The 15,378-nt window shown below is 38.9% G+C and overlaps 1 protein-coding gene across 1 annotated transcript in view; it reads left to right on the top strand.

Annotated features, from left to right (window-relative positions):
- The first annotated feature begins 568 nt into the window (after nt 1-568).
- LOC127582240 (nuclear receptor subfamily 6 group A member 1) overlaps nt 569-15,378 on the top strand; it is a 219,651-nt gene continuing 204,841 nt past the window's right edge. The window contains exon 1 of the mRNA XM_052037381.1: nt 569-692. Coding sequence (XP_051893341.1) covers nt 626-692 — 67 coding nt within the window. The 5' untranslated portion in view covers nt 569-625. The remainder of the gene's footprint in view (nt 693-15,378) is intronic.

Below are 15,378 nucleotides of genomic sequence, written 5' to 3'. Positions count from 1 at the left end.
AGGCAGCATCCTTGTAAGCCTCTTCAGGAAATATCTTGTTTTGTTGAACCCTTGTTCGTCCTTGGTGAGCTGTATGGTTGGCAGTCACCAACGACTTAAATTTAATGGTGCCATCATATCTTAATGCCTTCATTCACCCATCTCCCTCCCCTATATCAGTAAGCCTTGCCCAGGACACCTCATTGCTCTGAGATTCCTTCCGCAACCTCCCTTCGCTCTCTGCAGGCCACTGGGTGCTGTGATGTTGGGGGCGCGCAGGCGCGGTGGACGGACCCGGCTCCGCTGGCAGCACGCAGGCGCGGTGGACGGACCCGGCTCCGCTGGCATCACGCAGGCGCGCTGAACGGACCCGGCTCCGCTGGCATCACGCAGGCGCAGTGGACGGACCCGGCTCCGCGGGCAGCGCACATGCGCAGTGGCGGCGGTCGGGGAGGCGACGGGGGGAGGTGTGGGCGATCGAGCGGGCGTTGGGCTGCGCGCATGCTCGCTGGGGAGGTGCGCCGAGTGGTTGCAGCCCGGCCGGGCGTTATCGCGGTGCGCGGGCGGGCGGGCGCCGGGCGAGCTGACAGGTAACGGCGATGGGCAGCGGGCGCTGAGCTCCCGGCCAGGGCGCAACACCCAGAGCATGGAGATCGAGAAAAGAACCAATGGCTACGAATACGAAGAGAAGGACGGTTTAAAGCCCCTCAGCAGTAAGTCAGCGAGGCGGTTTTTTTATTTTGCACCGGGAGCGGGCGGGGGTCAGCGGCGGGCGCCCTCTCCCCTCAGGTTTGTATTTCATTTACTGTTTTTACCTCAGGTTTCCACAAGTAACCGGGGCTGCGGGCCCGCAGTCTCCCGGGTTTATTGTGCTGCCTTCCTCGGTTGCTTGCAAAATGGACATTTGGGAGTGAGAGAATGTGAAGCGAGGGTGAGGTTTGGGGGGGGGGGGGGGTAAAGCCCATTTTCAGCTTATTTTAGTGACAAACTGCAGCTGTGGGACATTTATTTGCAATGTGTTTCTCTGTAGTGATGAGTCTTTGTAAGGTCGTAAAACGTGAACTTTTGAACTTGAGAGCGCCCTGGAGCAATTAGGAGAAGGCATAATAAGGACACCGCCGAATTACAAAGGATGTATAAAAAGAATAGAAAACACCATCAATCAAAATAGCATCACATCATAAAACATTGCATTCTGCTAACCGGAGTAGTGGTTTGCAAATACAATGCTCCTAAGGAGTATTCTTGGTTAAAATTAACCCCAGAATCAAAGTGGGATTAACACAATTTTTGTTTTGTATTTGTTAAAGTACCAGGTTTAATTTATTAAATACTCTTCTCTCTCCTCTCTGTAACAGTGGGATGTGATTTGGTGCTGGTGAGTTGAATGAAAAGCTGATTGATAAAGAGTAAGATGTTATTGAGAAGTTTTGCATTGTGTACCTTGGACGTTTAGATTTCAATCATATTACTTGAAGTATGTGAGCAATCATTTCCTTTGTTGAAGTTGACTTGCAGGATAAAATAGAATGAGCTAAGTTTACAGTGTGAACCAAGATCATATAAACAACAAAGTAGTATATGTAATACATTTTGTTGCTGTACACGCCAGCTATCAAATTTAAATGAATTGTCTTTTGCAGTATTTCCCTATTTCCTTCAATTATCTTTATTTTTGATTCACAATTAGTCATTCTGTTTTAACAATGTGTTTTGCATTTACTTGCATTCAGTATCATACTACTTTTGATTTATAAAGTTTTTTTTGAAAAACTGGAATTTAGTTATTTACTTTCATAAATGCATTGGGTACTGACTGTTTTGGATTTCTCAAATTTACAAATAGATGGGTAATAACATTTGCACATTTCTGTAGTTCATATACCATTCTATAACATGTTAAACAGAAATACATTTGGACTTGGTGAAGTTTATTTTTTCAGTAACACATGTTTTTTAATGGTGGACAATGTAACTTGTTTTTGATAAGATTACTGAATTTTGCTGAAAACAAGATTTTAACTGATATATATCCACCTTGGATTATTAAGCTGTGCATTTAATGAATTTTAACATGTTTAGTGTAGCTTATGAACTAATTTGGTTACAACTTTTTGCCATACACATGGCTTTTGTGGATCAGATTAGTAAATTAGAAGGTAATTGAGCAGTTTTATTATTCTCACATTGCTGTGAAGAAGTTTTTGTGTCTTTGTGATGATTAAAGTAGGGAGTTTAAACGGTAGCTATAACAATTTGAATCATTCATCAAACAATGCCCATTCCCAATCTCATGTTTGTGAGAACCAAACCACTGTATCAGTATTGTATTCTGCAATTTGAGTTCCAGTATAGTAGAAGAACTTGCTAATAGGGAAAATATTGAAATTCTCTAGAAAATCTTTCTCTAAAATTATTGTAGAAATTTGCAAACATGCCTGTAATGCATTGTGACATAATCATGAAAATACCATATTGTCATGTCAACAGCTGTTTACTGGAACATGTAGGCTTAGAAAGTTAGTATCATGTTTTGAATGTGAGGTTACTTCTTTTCTAAATCTAAAATGTTGTTTGAATTACTGGCCTTTCAATTGTTTTTAAATGTTAGTGGATGGTGTTTAAATATGTGAGTATATTGTGAGAATAATACTACTCTTGCTTTGAATATTGTAACATTAGTTTATGATGGTATTGTATCTTTTAGAACCTGAATAATTGCAGAATGAATGGTACAGCACTTGCATCTTAAAACAACTGTTATATTTGCTTGTTTAAACAAGCAAATATATCAGGAAGAATATAAAGATGGGAGATTAGTTTTGAATCAAGATTTTTTCAATATTCTAGAAGCAAATTTAAGAATTAATCTGAATTAATCATTTGATCTTGAATTCTTCATTTGATCTTGAAGATTTCTTTAATAGGTCATTACTTAGAAAAAGTACTAACTATTGGTTCTCAGTAACATGAAGTTATTGTCATTGCCAGACTTTTAGCCTTTCTATATCTGGGTGAGGGGTAGAGAGGGGAAACGTGACTTATCTGCTAATCCAGTGTTAACAAAACAATAATACTAAAATGGATCTGGAGGCTCTCCTTGGGGGTGGGGTGGGGGGGAGAGTTATGATTCATTGCCCCAGTAGCTTTATGACTTGATTACTTTGTGCAATATCTTGTATAGTATCTAGAAAATAACTGTTATGATTAGGTCAAATATTAACATAAATCAATAAATAGTACATAGCAGTAGTAAGCAGTACAACTTTCAGTACATAGTGAAATGCTTAACATTCTGGATCGAGGTGTGTGCTTTCAGTTTGAAGTGCGATATTTTAGAAGATGCTTTGCCCTGCTGGAATGTCGCTATCCACACACCAAGAAAAATGTTTGCAGAACTAAATAGTTGGAAATGAGATGATGTGATGAGTGGATTCTTTTCACCCACGCATGGGGTAATGTGTTCCAGCTTGTTATTTGTGATTGAACTATATGTAGATCAATAGGTGGTGGACCAATGTAATTCTTTTGATTCCATGAATAATAACAAAAGTTTAAAGCAAAGAGGAAGGTGATGGTTGTATTCCTAACAGATGAAAGAATTATATTAGAACAAAGCAAGGTTTTATTGTTTCATTGTAGACCAGCTGTTTTACAATTGCTTATAGAACAATGACAATTCTTGAGAAATATTTTTAATTGTGTACAGTATAAGACATAATGAGAATGTGTGTTGATATGTATAGTAACCAGTACAAGTTACGATGTGGTTACATTTTACTGGAAGACATTCTTGCTAGTCTGCTTCTTTGCTTATAGACTTCTTTGCTAGAAAGTAACAATTAAATTCTGTATAATTTTAAAAAAAGTGCCCTTGCTAGAATGAAGGTCAAAATGAATTGTCTTATTTGATAATGTATGTTGCAATAATTAAATTAAAATCTGTTACTGTCATGCTGCAGTACATTCTTGATATTCACTGGAATCAGATGGTCACTGACTTTTTAGCAGTGCCTGGAAATATGTTTTCTCCTTTTGTTTTAGGATAATAAACCAAAATTCCTTTGGATCTTTTTTTCATCTTTATTTCATTAAAGAATATCTTCCCCTGTTAATGACTTTCTTAGTTCTTGCTTGCTTGTCTAAACATTACTATTTAGTTTGTGAAATAAGGTAATTTATTTGCTCACTTTGCACTCAAGCCATTTGGATCAACCCAGTTACACTTGTTAATTGTCTTGCTTAATAGTTTCTTTTTCAGGTTATATGACAACCATGACCTAATCAAAAACTGATTTTATATTTCCAAAAGGATGATTATTTTTTGATAAATTGTGACACTTGTCGGTTAATGAAATGATTCCCAATTTCAGCATTATTTATAGGTTGACTTGTCTGGGAGTTGTGTGTGAACTCTCTTGTTTTGCTGGAAAATCAAAACATCCAGATATCTCATAATTGGAAATTGGCATCGTGTATGTTTCTTCACCAGCCTTTTATTGGAATTCTGATTCGATGCAAATTGTCTAGTCAGTTGGTCTTCCATTTGTTGAAGATTTTAGTTTAGTGGCTTCATGTGTTTTTGTCACTTTAATTATGACCTCTTTCATTTATCCATGTTTAAGCTTTATGTCTACCTTATTAGCTACGGTGCATGAATGTTTAGGTTTTAAATAGTTAGCATATTAAAAGTAATACATTTAGTCAAGAGTGCTTTAAGAATGTCCATCTTATTTTGTCTTACGGGTCATTTTTGTTTGGAGCTTCCACTGAAATCCTGTGTTTTTTTTTCCCACATTGCATTGATTTGTGTAGTGTTGCAAGTCGGTGCTAAGTCAAGTTTCTATCTGATTAGATGATTGATGAAAGAGGTGGAAAAATGTGCATGGCGGTGATAAAGTTCCAAAGTTGGGCTAGTGGGAACTTTACTGCCTTTTAAATAATGATATACCTGGTTGTGGAGTTGATGCCAAAGCAGAAAAATAGTGTATTTGCAGCTATATGATAATTGCAAAAGGACCTCAATATTGATTAAAACATTGTGATTATGTGCATCCTATGAATTAATTTTCTTACATTTCTGACATTGGGAATAACAATCATAGACATTGCAGAGATTAATGGGGATAGATTTATGGTGATTAAACAAATCTAATTATATGTAAACTCAATGTTTATAAATGCAAATTATGTATATTACCATTATTGAAGCTTGTGCTCAAGACACTTGTCTACAAGTTTTGTTACATTTCTTGTGTGTACAGTGAATGATTAATCATTGTGCACTCAGCAAGGTGTTTGGGCATAAAATCTCCTGAAATTAGCCTGAGGTAAGGCCCAGTTTACACTTGCTGTGCTGATTCACCAGGTGCTTGAGTTATAACTTGTTAAGGCTGCCAAGCTACATAGTTAATTTAGTTGCCTATTCTTTCAAAAATAATGAGGTAGTGTTAGTGACTGCAATGGCCAAATGGAAGAAATTATCAATCCTTAGCAAATGAGGAAACTGATGATCAGAAAGTGATATTTCTCATAATTTGACTATCTAATATGGCAGCCTGCTTTTCCTAATGTATGGCCCTTTTGCCTCTAACCAGCGTAGGAGTGAACAAAACAAAATTGCTAGTGAGTAGCTTCTGTTTGCTGGGGTGTGCATTGGGGTTGCTGAATTGCAGACTCTTCTCTGAGCATATTGCCAATGTCCCAAACTGGGCTGTAACGAAGTACCTGCAGGCTAACAATATCAATGGAACCATATCCCAATGATGAGAGGAGTAGAGGGAGGAAGAGGATGTTGAAGTTTTAGTACTACTGGGCAATTTGATCCTAACAGAGCTTTATTAAATTGTTTTCACTTGAAGCCTATATGGTATACTACATGGCAGATATTTTTCCCCCAGAATTTCCATGTTCATTTATTCATTCACATGCTCCCATGGTCTTTCTTGTTCTTGCAACTTCAGTCCTTTGCTTTCTTTTGTAGTTGTTTGAACTCCCATGCACATTTGTGCTTTGCCACACTTATTCTCTTATCTAAACTGTCCCTTTCTTTCACTCGATCCTCCATTCACTTTTGCACACTTCCCAATCCCTGACTCCCTCATGATCTTGCTTGGCCCTTTTAAACCCAGTTTTTATCTGCCATTCAATTGCTTGACTGGTAATAACTATTTGGATAAATTGTTATTGTTTTTTGTTAAATTGTAACTCTTAGCCTTTGGGTTTTTTGTTACTTGCTGGTTATTAAGGTGGGGAAGAGCATACTAAACTCATCAGTGGAAGTATTTAGCATCTGTGGTCGAGGAAACTCTAGTTTATTCAACAGGGGAGACCAAACATTTGATCTATTTGTGCACGTGGGTTCATGTAAGAATTTTTCTGCTTTATGATTCTCTAGCTGCAGTGCACATGATATACAGTGAGGAAATATCTTAAAGTTATAAAGAACTGGACTACAATGTTGCAGTTTTGCAGTTGGCAAAAGGCGTAGAACTAATAATGTATAGCAATTAGCAGATGACAAATGCACATTTATGTAGTATATGCAGACTTTGAAAGAGTGAAATATTTGCAGTTGTCAGGTTCAGTCTGTTGCATGTTGGAACTGATTCTTTGATACAGTGAATATGGTATGGCTTGATTTATGGTGTGAAAGGAAAATGTTAAATTTATTACTATCAAGTCATATTACAGATGATTATTTGTATTGTTTTATGAAACTTTGAGATATTAAGGAAAAGAAACAGTAGCAAATGAGTTTAATATGTTAAACATAAATAGACTTGATCAATGAAATATACAATTTGAAAGCATCATCCTCTGAGGGAAATGTAAAACATACACTAGTTCACTTTGTAAATGAAGACAGTCACTAATGTGCTTTTCATTACACAGACTTTTATTATCTCTAGCATTGCTGGTAGACCTCTGCTACTACCATGCCTCGGTGAAAAAAATCTTTCTTTCCTCATCCCTCTCACCCCTACATCCATCCAATCCTTCTACCAGTTATTATAAATCTGAGAAAATCAAAAATAAAAAATTCAGACACCAGATATCTAAAGCAAAAACAGAAGATTCTGGAAATACTCAGCAGGTAAGGCCACATCTCCGATCTGATGAAGGGTCTCTGACCTGAAATGTTGACTCTGTTTCTTTTCCCGCACATGCGGCCTGACCTGCTGAGTATTTCCAGCGTTTTCTGTTCTTGTACAATAAATCTGTGCCTTCTGGTCTTTTGCCTGTTAAACTGAAGGAAATGGGTCCTTCCTACTTATTTTTTATTTAGATGCTTCAGAGTTTTATGCACGTCCAATTAAGTCTGTCCTTGTGCTTCCCAGGTGTGAAGGAAATAATCCCAATCACTCCTCGTGACTGAGATTTTCCAATCATGCAACATCCTTATAAATTGCTTCTGCACCTTCTCCAGTCCAACCAACTGTTTCTTGTAACGTGACCAGGGCTGTTTGCAGTGCACCAGCTGCGGCCTAACAAACATTGTATTCATTTCTAGCATAAACTTTCTGCGTTTCTTTGCCACTGCTAATAAAGAAAAGCATCCTTTATGTGTTTTTAACCACTCTTTAACTACCTATCCTACCACCTTTAAAGATCCATACATGTATAAACCTACAAGATAAGTCAGTGAATGGAGCTGGAGAAGATTTGAATAAGGAGGGAAGAGATCAGGAGGGATTTGAAAATAAAACTTGCAATTTTAAAATCTAGGCATTGCTTAATTGGGGGCTGATGTATGCTAACAAGCAGGGATGATGGTTGATCGCAACTTGATGCTTGTTGGGACATGGGCAGTAAAATTTTAGATGACCTTTTGTTTTACAGTGAGTAGAATGAGGGATTGCATTGGTACAATCAAGTTTACTAGATCCACTGTTAATTTGTTGATAAAGTATTCATGGTTTTCGTAATTCAACTTGCTCTTTAAGATGTTTTACTCTGTCACAGATTGCAACCATACTCTTAACACACAACATGGTATTATTTGATATATCAAGTTGAGTAATACATTGTAAAATATTATTTGTCGTAGGCTTACTTGTGGTTCTTTGACAATTTGAATTTTTTCAACTTGTTAAAAAGTTTTTAATTATTTCAATAACAAAGAGTAGAAACCCATCTCTTATACTCTTCTTTGAATGAGAGCTTGAATGTTTATCCTGTCGATAAACAGCTTGCTCAGATGAGAAAGACTTTGCTTGCAAAATCTAGTCTAATTCACAGCAATTTACATAAGAACAGGATCAGAATCTTTTTCAGCTGGCCACTGTTTGGGGAATTCTGGTTGTCTCAGGCTGTGTGGTATTGCTTTGATCCTTCAGACCTCCAGGTCACTTTTTATGTTATCTCAAATATTCATTGAAATAGTAGTAAACTTTGCCAAGTACGCTAAAGTATTTACATTTTCTTTAACCCCAGTTTGCTTGTCATAGAATATATTTAGAATGTTCACATTTTTCTAAATGTAGTTAAATATTAACAAATATAAATATGCAGCAAAAGGTAGCTCATCATATGATATCTATATGTTGGGTTTTTAGCAGCATTTTCTTGGAACAGATCTAACAATACAGAAGCCATGTATTTTAATTCATCCTGTATGGTTGTAAGGTTAACTGTTTGTCGTCACACATCGAGAGCTGTGACTCCAGGTCTTTTACTGAAATTCCTAGTATATTCTGGCAACTGAAATTGAAACGTCTGTAATAGTGGGGTCACTTCGGATGCTGTATGCAATAATATTATGGAATAGAGTTGTTTATCCAAGCTGTTTAAATGGCTATTGTCCTCTAATGTGAATAGGTTGTCTCTAACTTTTCTCCATGCAAATTGGTAAGCATGTAGTTGCTCTTCCCAACAAATAGGCATTTAGAATTGAGTTGTGGATTTTGAATGATCCATTCTCCTGAATTTTATTTTCTTTAATGTTTGTTTAAATCCAGAACTCCATTGCCTGATTTCCAACCCCCTTGGTACAGAGTCCTTGATGCCTTTTAAACTCAGATCTGCTCTCTATCCCCAATGGCAGTCGCTTCAAGATCTTTGTCACTTAAGTTTTGCCCCTCCCTTTCCAAGAATCTTTTCTAGCTCATCCTGCTCTCCTGAGTATGGATTACTGTTCTTCACAGTAGTTACCGCTTCAGTTATTAAACCTTTGTTCATTGGCACTTGTACCTTAAACACTTGCTGCCCTTTTACAAAACCTCTTTTTTAAAAAAAATACTATCTCCACTCTCCTGCTTCCCCCCCCCCCACCAGTCGTCATTGCCCATTTTTCTTCTATGCCATAATAATGAAATGAGCTTGTGACCTTAACCACTTCTAGCCATTGAACTGGTTGTTATTTATTTTCCCCCTTAGTCCTGTGCTTCTAACAGTGTTGGGATGTGTATCAGGTGACCAAACGCCTCCTGGTGCTTGTTTTATTGTATTCAGAAGTTAATAGGAAATTACCCAGAGTTAATTTTGAAATTGGATGATTGTTCATTATTCTTAAATTAAAAGTGATTTGTACTGCTTTATGGTCATGAGCATAATGACTTTCTTTCTTTCTTCCTTATCTATCATGTGCTTAAGGTATGAGGTATGGCTTGTGCTATTCCACCACACCCATCCTCACTAGTGCCCAAAGCAGATTTGCAAGCAGAAAAATGGAGGCAATTTGATCTGCTGCTTCAGTATAGCTGACCCATCAGATATATTGGTTGGCAGCACGAGAAGCAAACACCTTCCCTCACTAAGACTAGCATTCTTTTGCACCAGTTTGCATGCTGTATTTTTTTTCACTGCTTTCTTGTTGGTATCATGTGCATGGAACTGTTATCTTTCACAGTAAATGTGCAATGAATAGAAAACAGAGCAAGTTGTAGGAAGATTATGAAGAAACCAGTTGGGTGAGTGATACTACTTAAGTCTTGCAGGGGAATTAACATTAGCATGTGTTCTGGGCCAAGCCCAACAGAACCCAGCTACATGTGTCGGGGTTGGGCGCATATTCTGCGGAAACTATTGTGTATCAGTCAGCCAGTACTCTATACAGGACAGATTTACTTGGTGTCAGCAAGTGACAGATGGACATTTGGCCAGGGAGTGAATGAGCCAAGGAGGATGATTTTTTTAGGTGTTGATTTCAAGCTTGGCTCTGTCAGTGTCGGGATGAATTACTTGGCAAGGGACCAGAGAGGTAACATTGCCTTGGTTCAGGAAGCTCATTTTCAGGCAGCTGTTTCAAGTTGGTCTCTGTGTCAGTGGCAGGGAGTTGGGACATGTTTGGCAAGCATTGGTTTCAAATCTTCCACTGTGTCATAGCCAGGCAATGATGTCTGTTCATGGGGAATTTATAAGGGATTTTACCATGATTTGGAATAAACCAAAGGTGTTGGGAATTTCTGTTTTTATTTCAGATTTGTGGAATTTTTTGCTTTTTATTTTGGAGTGTTTTTTGAACATCATTAAGTTTGGCTAGGTGCTGGTGATAGAATGTAATACTCAAGGTAATGCAGGTGGATCCAGCCTTCTGTAACACAACCCCCTTTTCCCATTGAATCCCTTGTTACAAGCGGAGATGTGCTCCTGCAGACTGTTATTCTCTCATATTAAGCCATTTTATCAGTGGACTGGCAGTCACAGTTGAGTCTCTCCTTTGCCATGCCCTCTCTAGTCTGAGGTGACATAAACAGATGTCTGAGTGCAGCTTTGCTACAATCTTCATTTGTGAGGCATTTTCTCTGAAGTTCAAGGCTCATGGGTTAGGAAAGGGTTTTGGAAGTGGGGATATTAGGGAAAGGGATAGGATTTGAGGATCAAGGTTCATGGCAGAAAGGTGGTGTAGGAGTTCGGGGGGGGGGGGTAATGGGTTAATTCATGTTGACTTAGTGGAAGTGCAAATAAAGGCTGAGGGATTACTCCAAAGAGCTGGCCATGTCTACTGTGGCTCCCCGCAATGCAGTGCATCAGAGAAAATGCCTCGCAGATGAAGAGTCTGGCAGCGTTGCACTCCGAGACACATTTTCACATGTCCTTGCACAGGTGAGAGTGTGGCAAAGGAGGAACTCTGCTATGACTGCTCACCCAATTGACATGGTGACCATCAAACCAAATCTTATTGTCCCACAGTATTCAGTGACTAAAAATGTGACAACATTTTATGTTTGTTTATTTATTTATCACCCCCCCCCCACCCAACAAGAGTGAATTTTATTATGTATTTTGGATTTTTGGCAGTGATTTGTGAATTCTGTTGAGGCGCATTTCTGTAACCCAAATTGCCCTAAGACTACGGTCACCTGTAGTGGCTTTTTTGGGTGCAGATGATACCTGAATTGGTGCCAGGTGATACCTGAATTGGAGCATGATATTATGTAAAAGATTTTGGAATGGTAGTGTATGAGTGGGGGTGTGGTGGGCCAGGGGGAGAGGAATGAAGTCTTCAGGTTGGATTTAGATTAGCCATGGTTGAGTCAGATTTGGGTGGATTTATATCATGCTGTACTCAGATCTCAACAAAACACCAAGATACAGTGTTCGGTTAGGGCTGATGGTGTGTAGGGATTTGGATGTGGATTGTGGGGAAAACTTGGTGATCATCAGATCAACTAGACCAATGCAGCTGCAGAATGTGAGTGTCAGAGTGTCATTAACATCCAAGAAATGATTAACAAATGAACTGCTCATCTGTAGTGAGTGTTGGATGGGAATTTAACCAGGAGTGTATTTGGGGTTGGTGAGCCTGACTCCATCAATCTGAGTTCTCAATTACTTTTCCTGCCTGACTACATTTTTATTTGTTTGAAGAGCTGGTCATTGCAATAGTATAGGTGTTCAGAGCAGGATTTCTGGTGGGGATCCTGAGCTGGGTTTGATTTAATGCCCTTAATGGGAGATTAGAGTTTGTGACTATCAAATCTGCCTGTGCTATTGTTGGGAAAATGGAGAATCTCAGTAATTATTTTCAAGGCTGAAGTAGTGTTTTTTGTTGTTTGAAGTTTTCTTTCTCGAATACTTTGTCAGCGTATCACTTATGGCTGGAAGGTTTCAATATATTTTTTAAATATAAGATTAAGAACTGTTTGCACAGAGGTTTTAATGTTTCAGGGAGTGGAATGACAAAGTCACCAGGAGAGTGTTCTGTCAACTGATACCTGGTTTATCTGCCTACAAGACATTATGCTAACCTTTCTGTTTATACTACACCGCAACCTAATTCATCTTTGTCAGATAAAGACAATTGCTCTGTGTTCTTCAAATGCTGTCCTCCATACATTGCCATGTTGTGCAATATGTATACTATTATATATTTGACACTGCACGTATGGGCATTTCATAGGTATCTTCCTAGATCTATCCAGATACAAGAAACATTGTTTTAAGAGCCCAGCATTGTGTTTAATATTCCTGGTGATCTAATGGCCAGGTAGTTGCTCAAGCACGGTGGAGTTACAGACAAGCTTGCCAGACTTGCCTTTTATTTCAAAAATTAAAGTTTATTCAGAATAAAAAAAAATGTATATACACAAGTACAAAAGAAAAAGCAGTGCATGGCTCTTTATATGCATAGTGTCATTCAACCTATACGTTCAGTCTTATTGGTTCTGTACAGAGTGTTAGCACATTTTTGCCACATATGTGACCCCCCCCAGGGTGATACAAACTTCAGTAGTTTGAGGGCTTCTACCCTTGTCCCAGCCCCTAGATATCTAGTGGCAGAAAGACTCTAGACTGCAGTCCTTCCCCACAAAGAATTTGCACTTGTTGCACCAAGCTTCAGTGTGCCCCTTAGCATGTACTCCTGCAGCCTGGAATGTGACAGTCAGCAGTGTTCCCTTGCAGACATCTTGTTGTACTGGAAGACCAACCAAATCCAGACAGACCAAAGAGTGTTTTTCACTGAATTGATGCTCTTCCAGCAGCACTTGATACCCATCCCTTTGTGTGCGCCTGGAAACAGCCAGTAGATCAGACTCAACTATTACACAGCTGCTCGTGATGAACTGTGAAAAGGCACCTTGTACCTTTTCTCCAGACCTTCTTGGCAAATGCACAGTCTGCAAAGAGATGGGATGGCTGCGATGAGGAGGAAATGATCGCCCAAGGGCAACATGCGTGAGGAGTGATATTCCAATCCTACAGTAAGGGTCTGACAGAGAGGGTTCCTCTCACTGCCAGCCAAGCATGTCTTGGTGCTTGTTGGTGAGAAGACTTGCCAACCCTTCCGGAGTTGACTGATTCCCAAACAGCCATCCTCTGCTATTTCTTGAAGTATTGACTATATTGCCTGTCACACATGAAAGGTGTTGTGAAAGCTGCCTGTAAAACAAAAATGATCTGCATAATTCTTTTGCTACAATCGCAAGCTACCTTTTCACAACCAGGAGGGGCAGCAGTCAACTCCCTTTTCAAAGCAAGCAATAGTCCTTTGTTAACTATTGGCTCAATACCTCAGTTAGCAGATCTGAGTTTCTGTACACATCTTCCACTAAAAGAAAGTTAATGGAGGGACTTGATTTGGAAGTTCAGTGAGCCCAGTTCTGACCACATTACAGGCAAACATACTCTTAATTTTACTGGAATCCAACAATTGGGATTTTAGTTCTTAATTGTATATAATTGTAGGTTACTCATTACTCAATACAATATTTTTAAACTGTTAATACATTTCATTATTTATTCCAATTAATTTTTTACATCTGTGTTGTACTGGAATAAATAAAAAATATAGAATGTATAGCTTGTATTACTAAAGAATCAAATTTGATTTGATTATTAAAATTAAGCACTTCATAATTAAGTACTTCATAATTAAGCACTTACAATTCAAAATTCATTTTTGTTTTTTACGCACTGGGGGTGTCATTTGGATTCCAAAATTATGTCTATGGTGTAGGTTTGGCTGGGTACATTGCATCACAATAAATGCTTATCAGAACTATTCAGAGTAGTCAGAGTGTGATGTGAAGAATGTAAAGCAGATTTATTGTTAGCTTTGCAATTTGGAGCTTAATACTCCAGGTAAAGAGCCCACTTCAAAACAAAACAGGTTGAATGTGATTCTATAGCAGAAGGGAATTTCTATAGTCTTGTTTATCAGGACTGTCCACTTATTGCTTGTTGGTTTTCTGTTGTTCTAGTGATTTGTAGGTGTTTGATTGGTGGATCACTTTCCAAATTGCAGGGATTTGGTATGGCTGGTGCTGAAGGACTTTACTGATTGGAGGCTTTTGGAACAACCAGTTGCTTTCATACTAGGAATTTTCCTTAGAATTCAGAGTGACTGGAAAAGAGGGCAGTGGCCATGCATTGCTTGAAAAGTTTCTGGAAGAACAACAAGTGAGAGGTCCCTTAGCAAGAGACCATATCTGCCAAGGATTTTCAGGGAGCAAATCTACCTATACCTCAATGAGGAATAATATGTGAAATGTTTGCATTCCCATAAGGCCAAACTCACTGAAATCTTTGAAATGCCACAGCCATAATGGCAGCCGCAGAGCAACGCAAGGACTGTGTTGCCACTGGATGTCAAGGTGGCCACGCTATTGAATTTGTATTGTTCTGGCTCTTTCATGACCAGAGGGGACAATATTTATAAATATCCTTGATTAAGGGAAGCCATTGACACTTATTTCAGAAGGTTCTACATTCCTTTCTGGAGGAAAAGAAAGCACACAACTTTGCTTGGTTGCAGGCATATTCCGCTTTAAAGAAAAAGCAAAAGAGGTTCTATTCCCTCATTGTCGAAGTGGTCTGGCCTTGGAGAATGATATTAAGCACATCTGAATATAGAAGCCTAGTGAACTGGACAGCCAAATATGAGTAGGAGTAATATGGGCTTCAGAGTGCCAGCTGGGGAAGGATGAATGTTGTTTTCCGAAGAGAACAGTGGGCTTGTGCTCCATGCAGCCACTGCTATCTCTTTGGGGTAGTGCATTACTAACCCTTTAATCTGTTGTGCAGATTGCAGGACTGCTGAGGACCTAAAAGGTCCCCATTGTAAATTGGCGCAAGGCCTTCCAACGATGACCATGCCATCTCCTTTACAAGAGAAGGGGTGCATTCATACCTTGCCCCCTTCGCTTAATTGTTGCTGCATCCAATCATGTGCCACAGCATTCTGCAAATGAAAGAAGTGTATAATTGCAATCAAAGTGATGGCTGTCATTGTTCAGCATTCTGCAAATGAAAGAAGTGTATAATTGCAATCAAAGTGATGGCTGTAGTGTTCAGTGTATGATGTGCGAGTCTGCTTGCAGCAATGTCCTATGACAGAGTGGAACATTTGAATGTGTGTATTAGTCCTGATTGTTTGGTGGTATTGGTGTAATTGAGTGGGGCCATGGTGATTGAATACTCCCTGAAGCCGGTAGTGGAGATGGTAGTATATTCAGT

This window comes from Pristis pectinata, chromosome 23, assembly GCF_009764475.1.
Source record: "Pristis pectinata isolate sPriPec2 chromosome 23, sPriPec2.1.pri, whole genome shotgun sequence".
Classification (NCBI taxonomy): domain Eukaryota; kingdom Metazoa; phylum Chordata; class Chondrichthyes; order Rhinopristiformes; family Pristidae; genus Pristis; species Pristis pectinata.
This window is presented reverse-complemented; position numbering and strand designations above follow the sequence as displayed.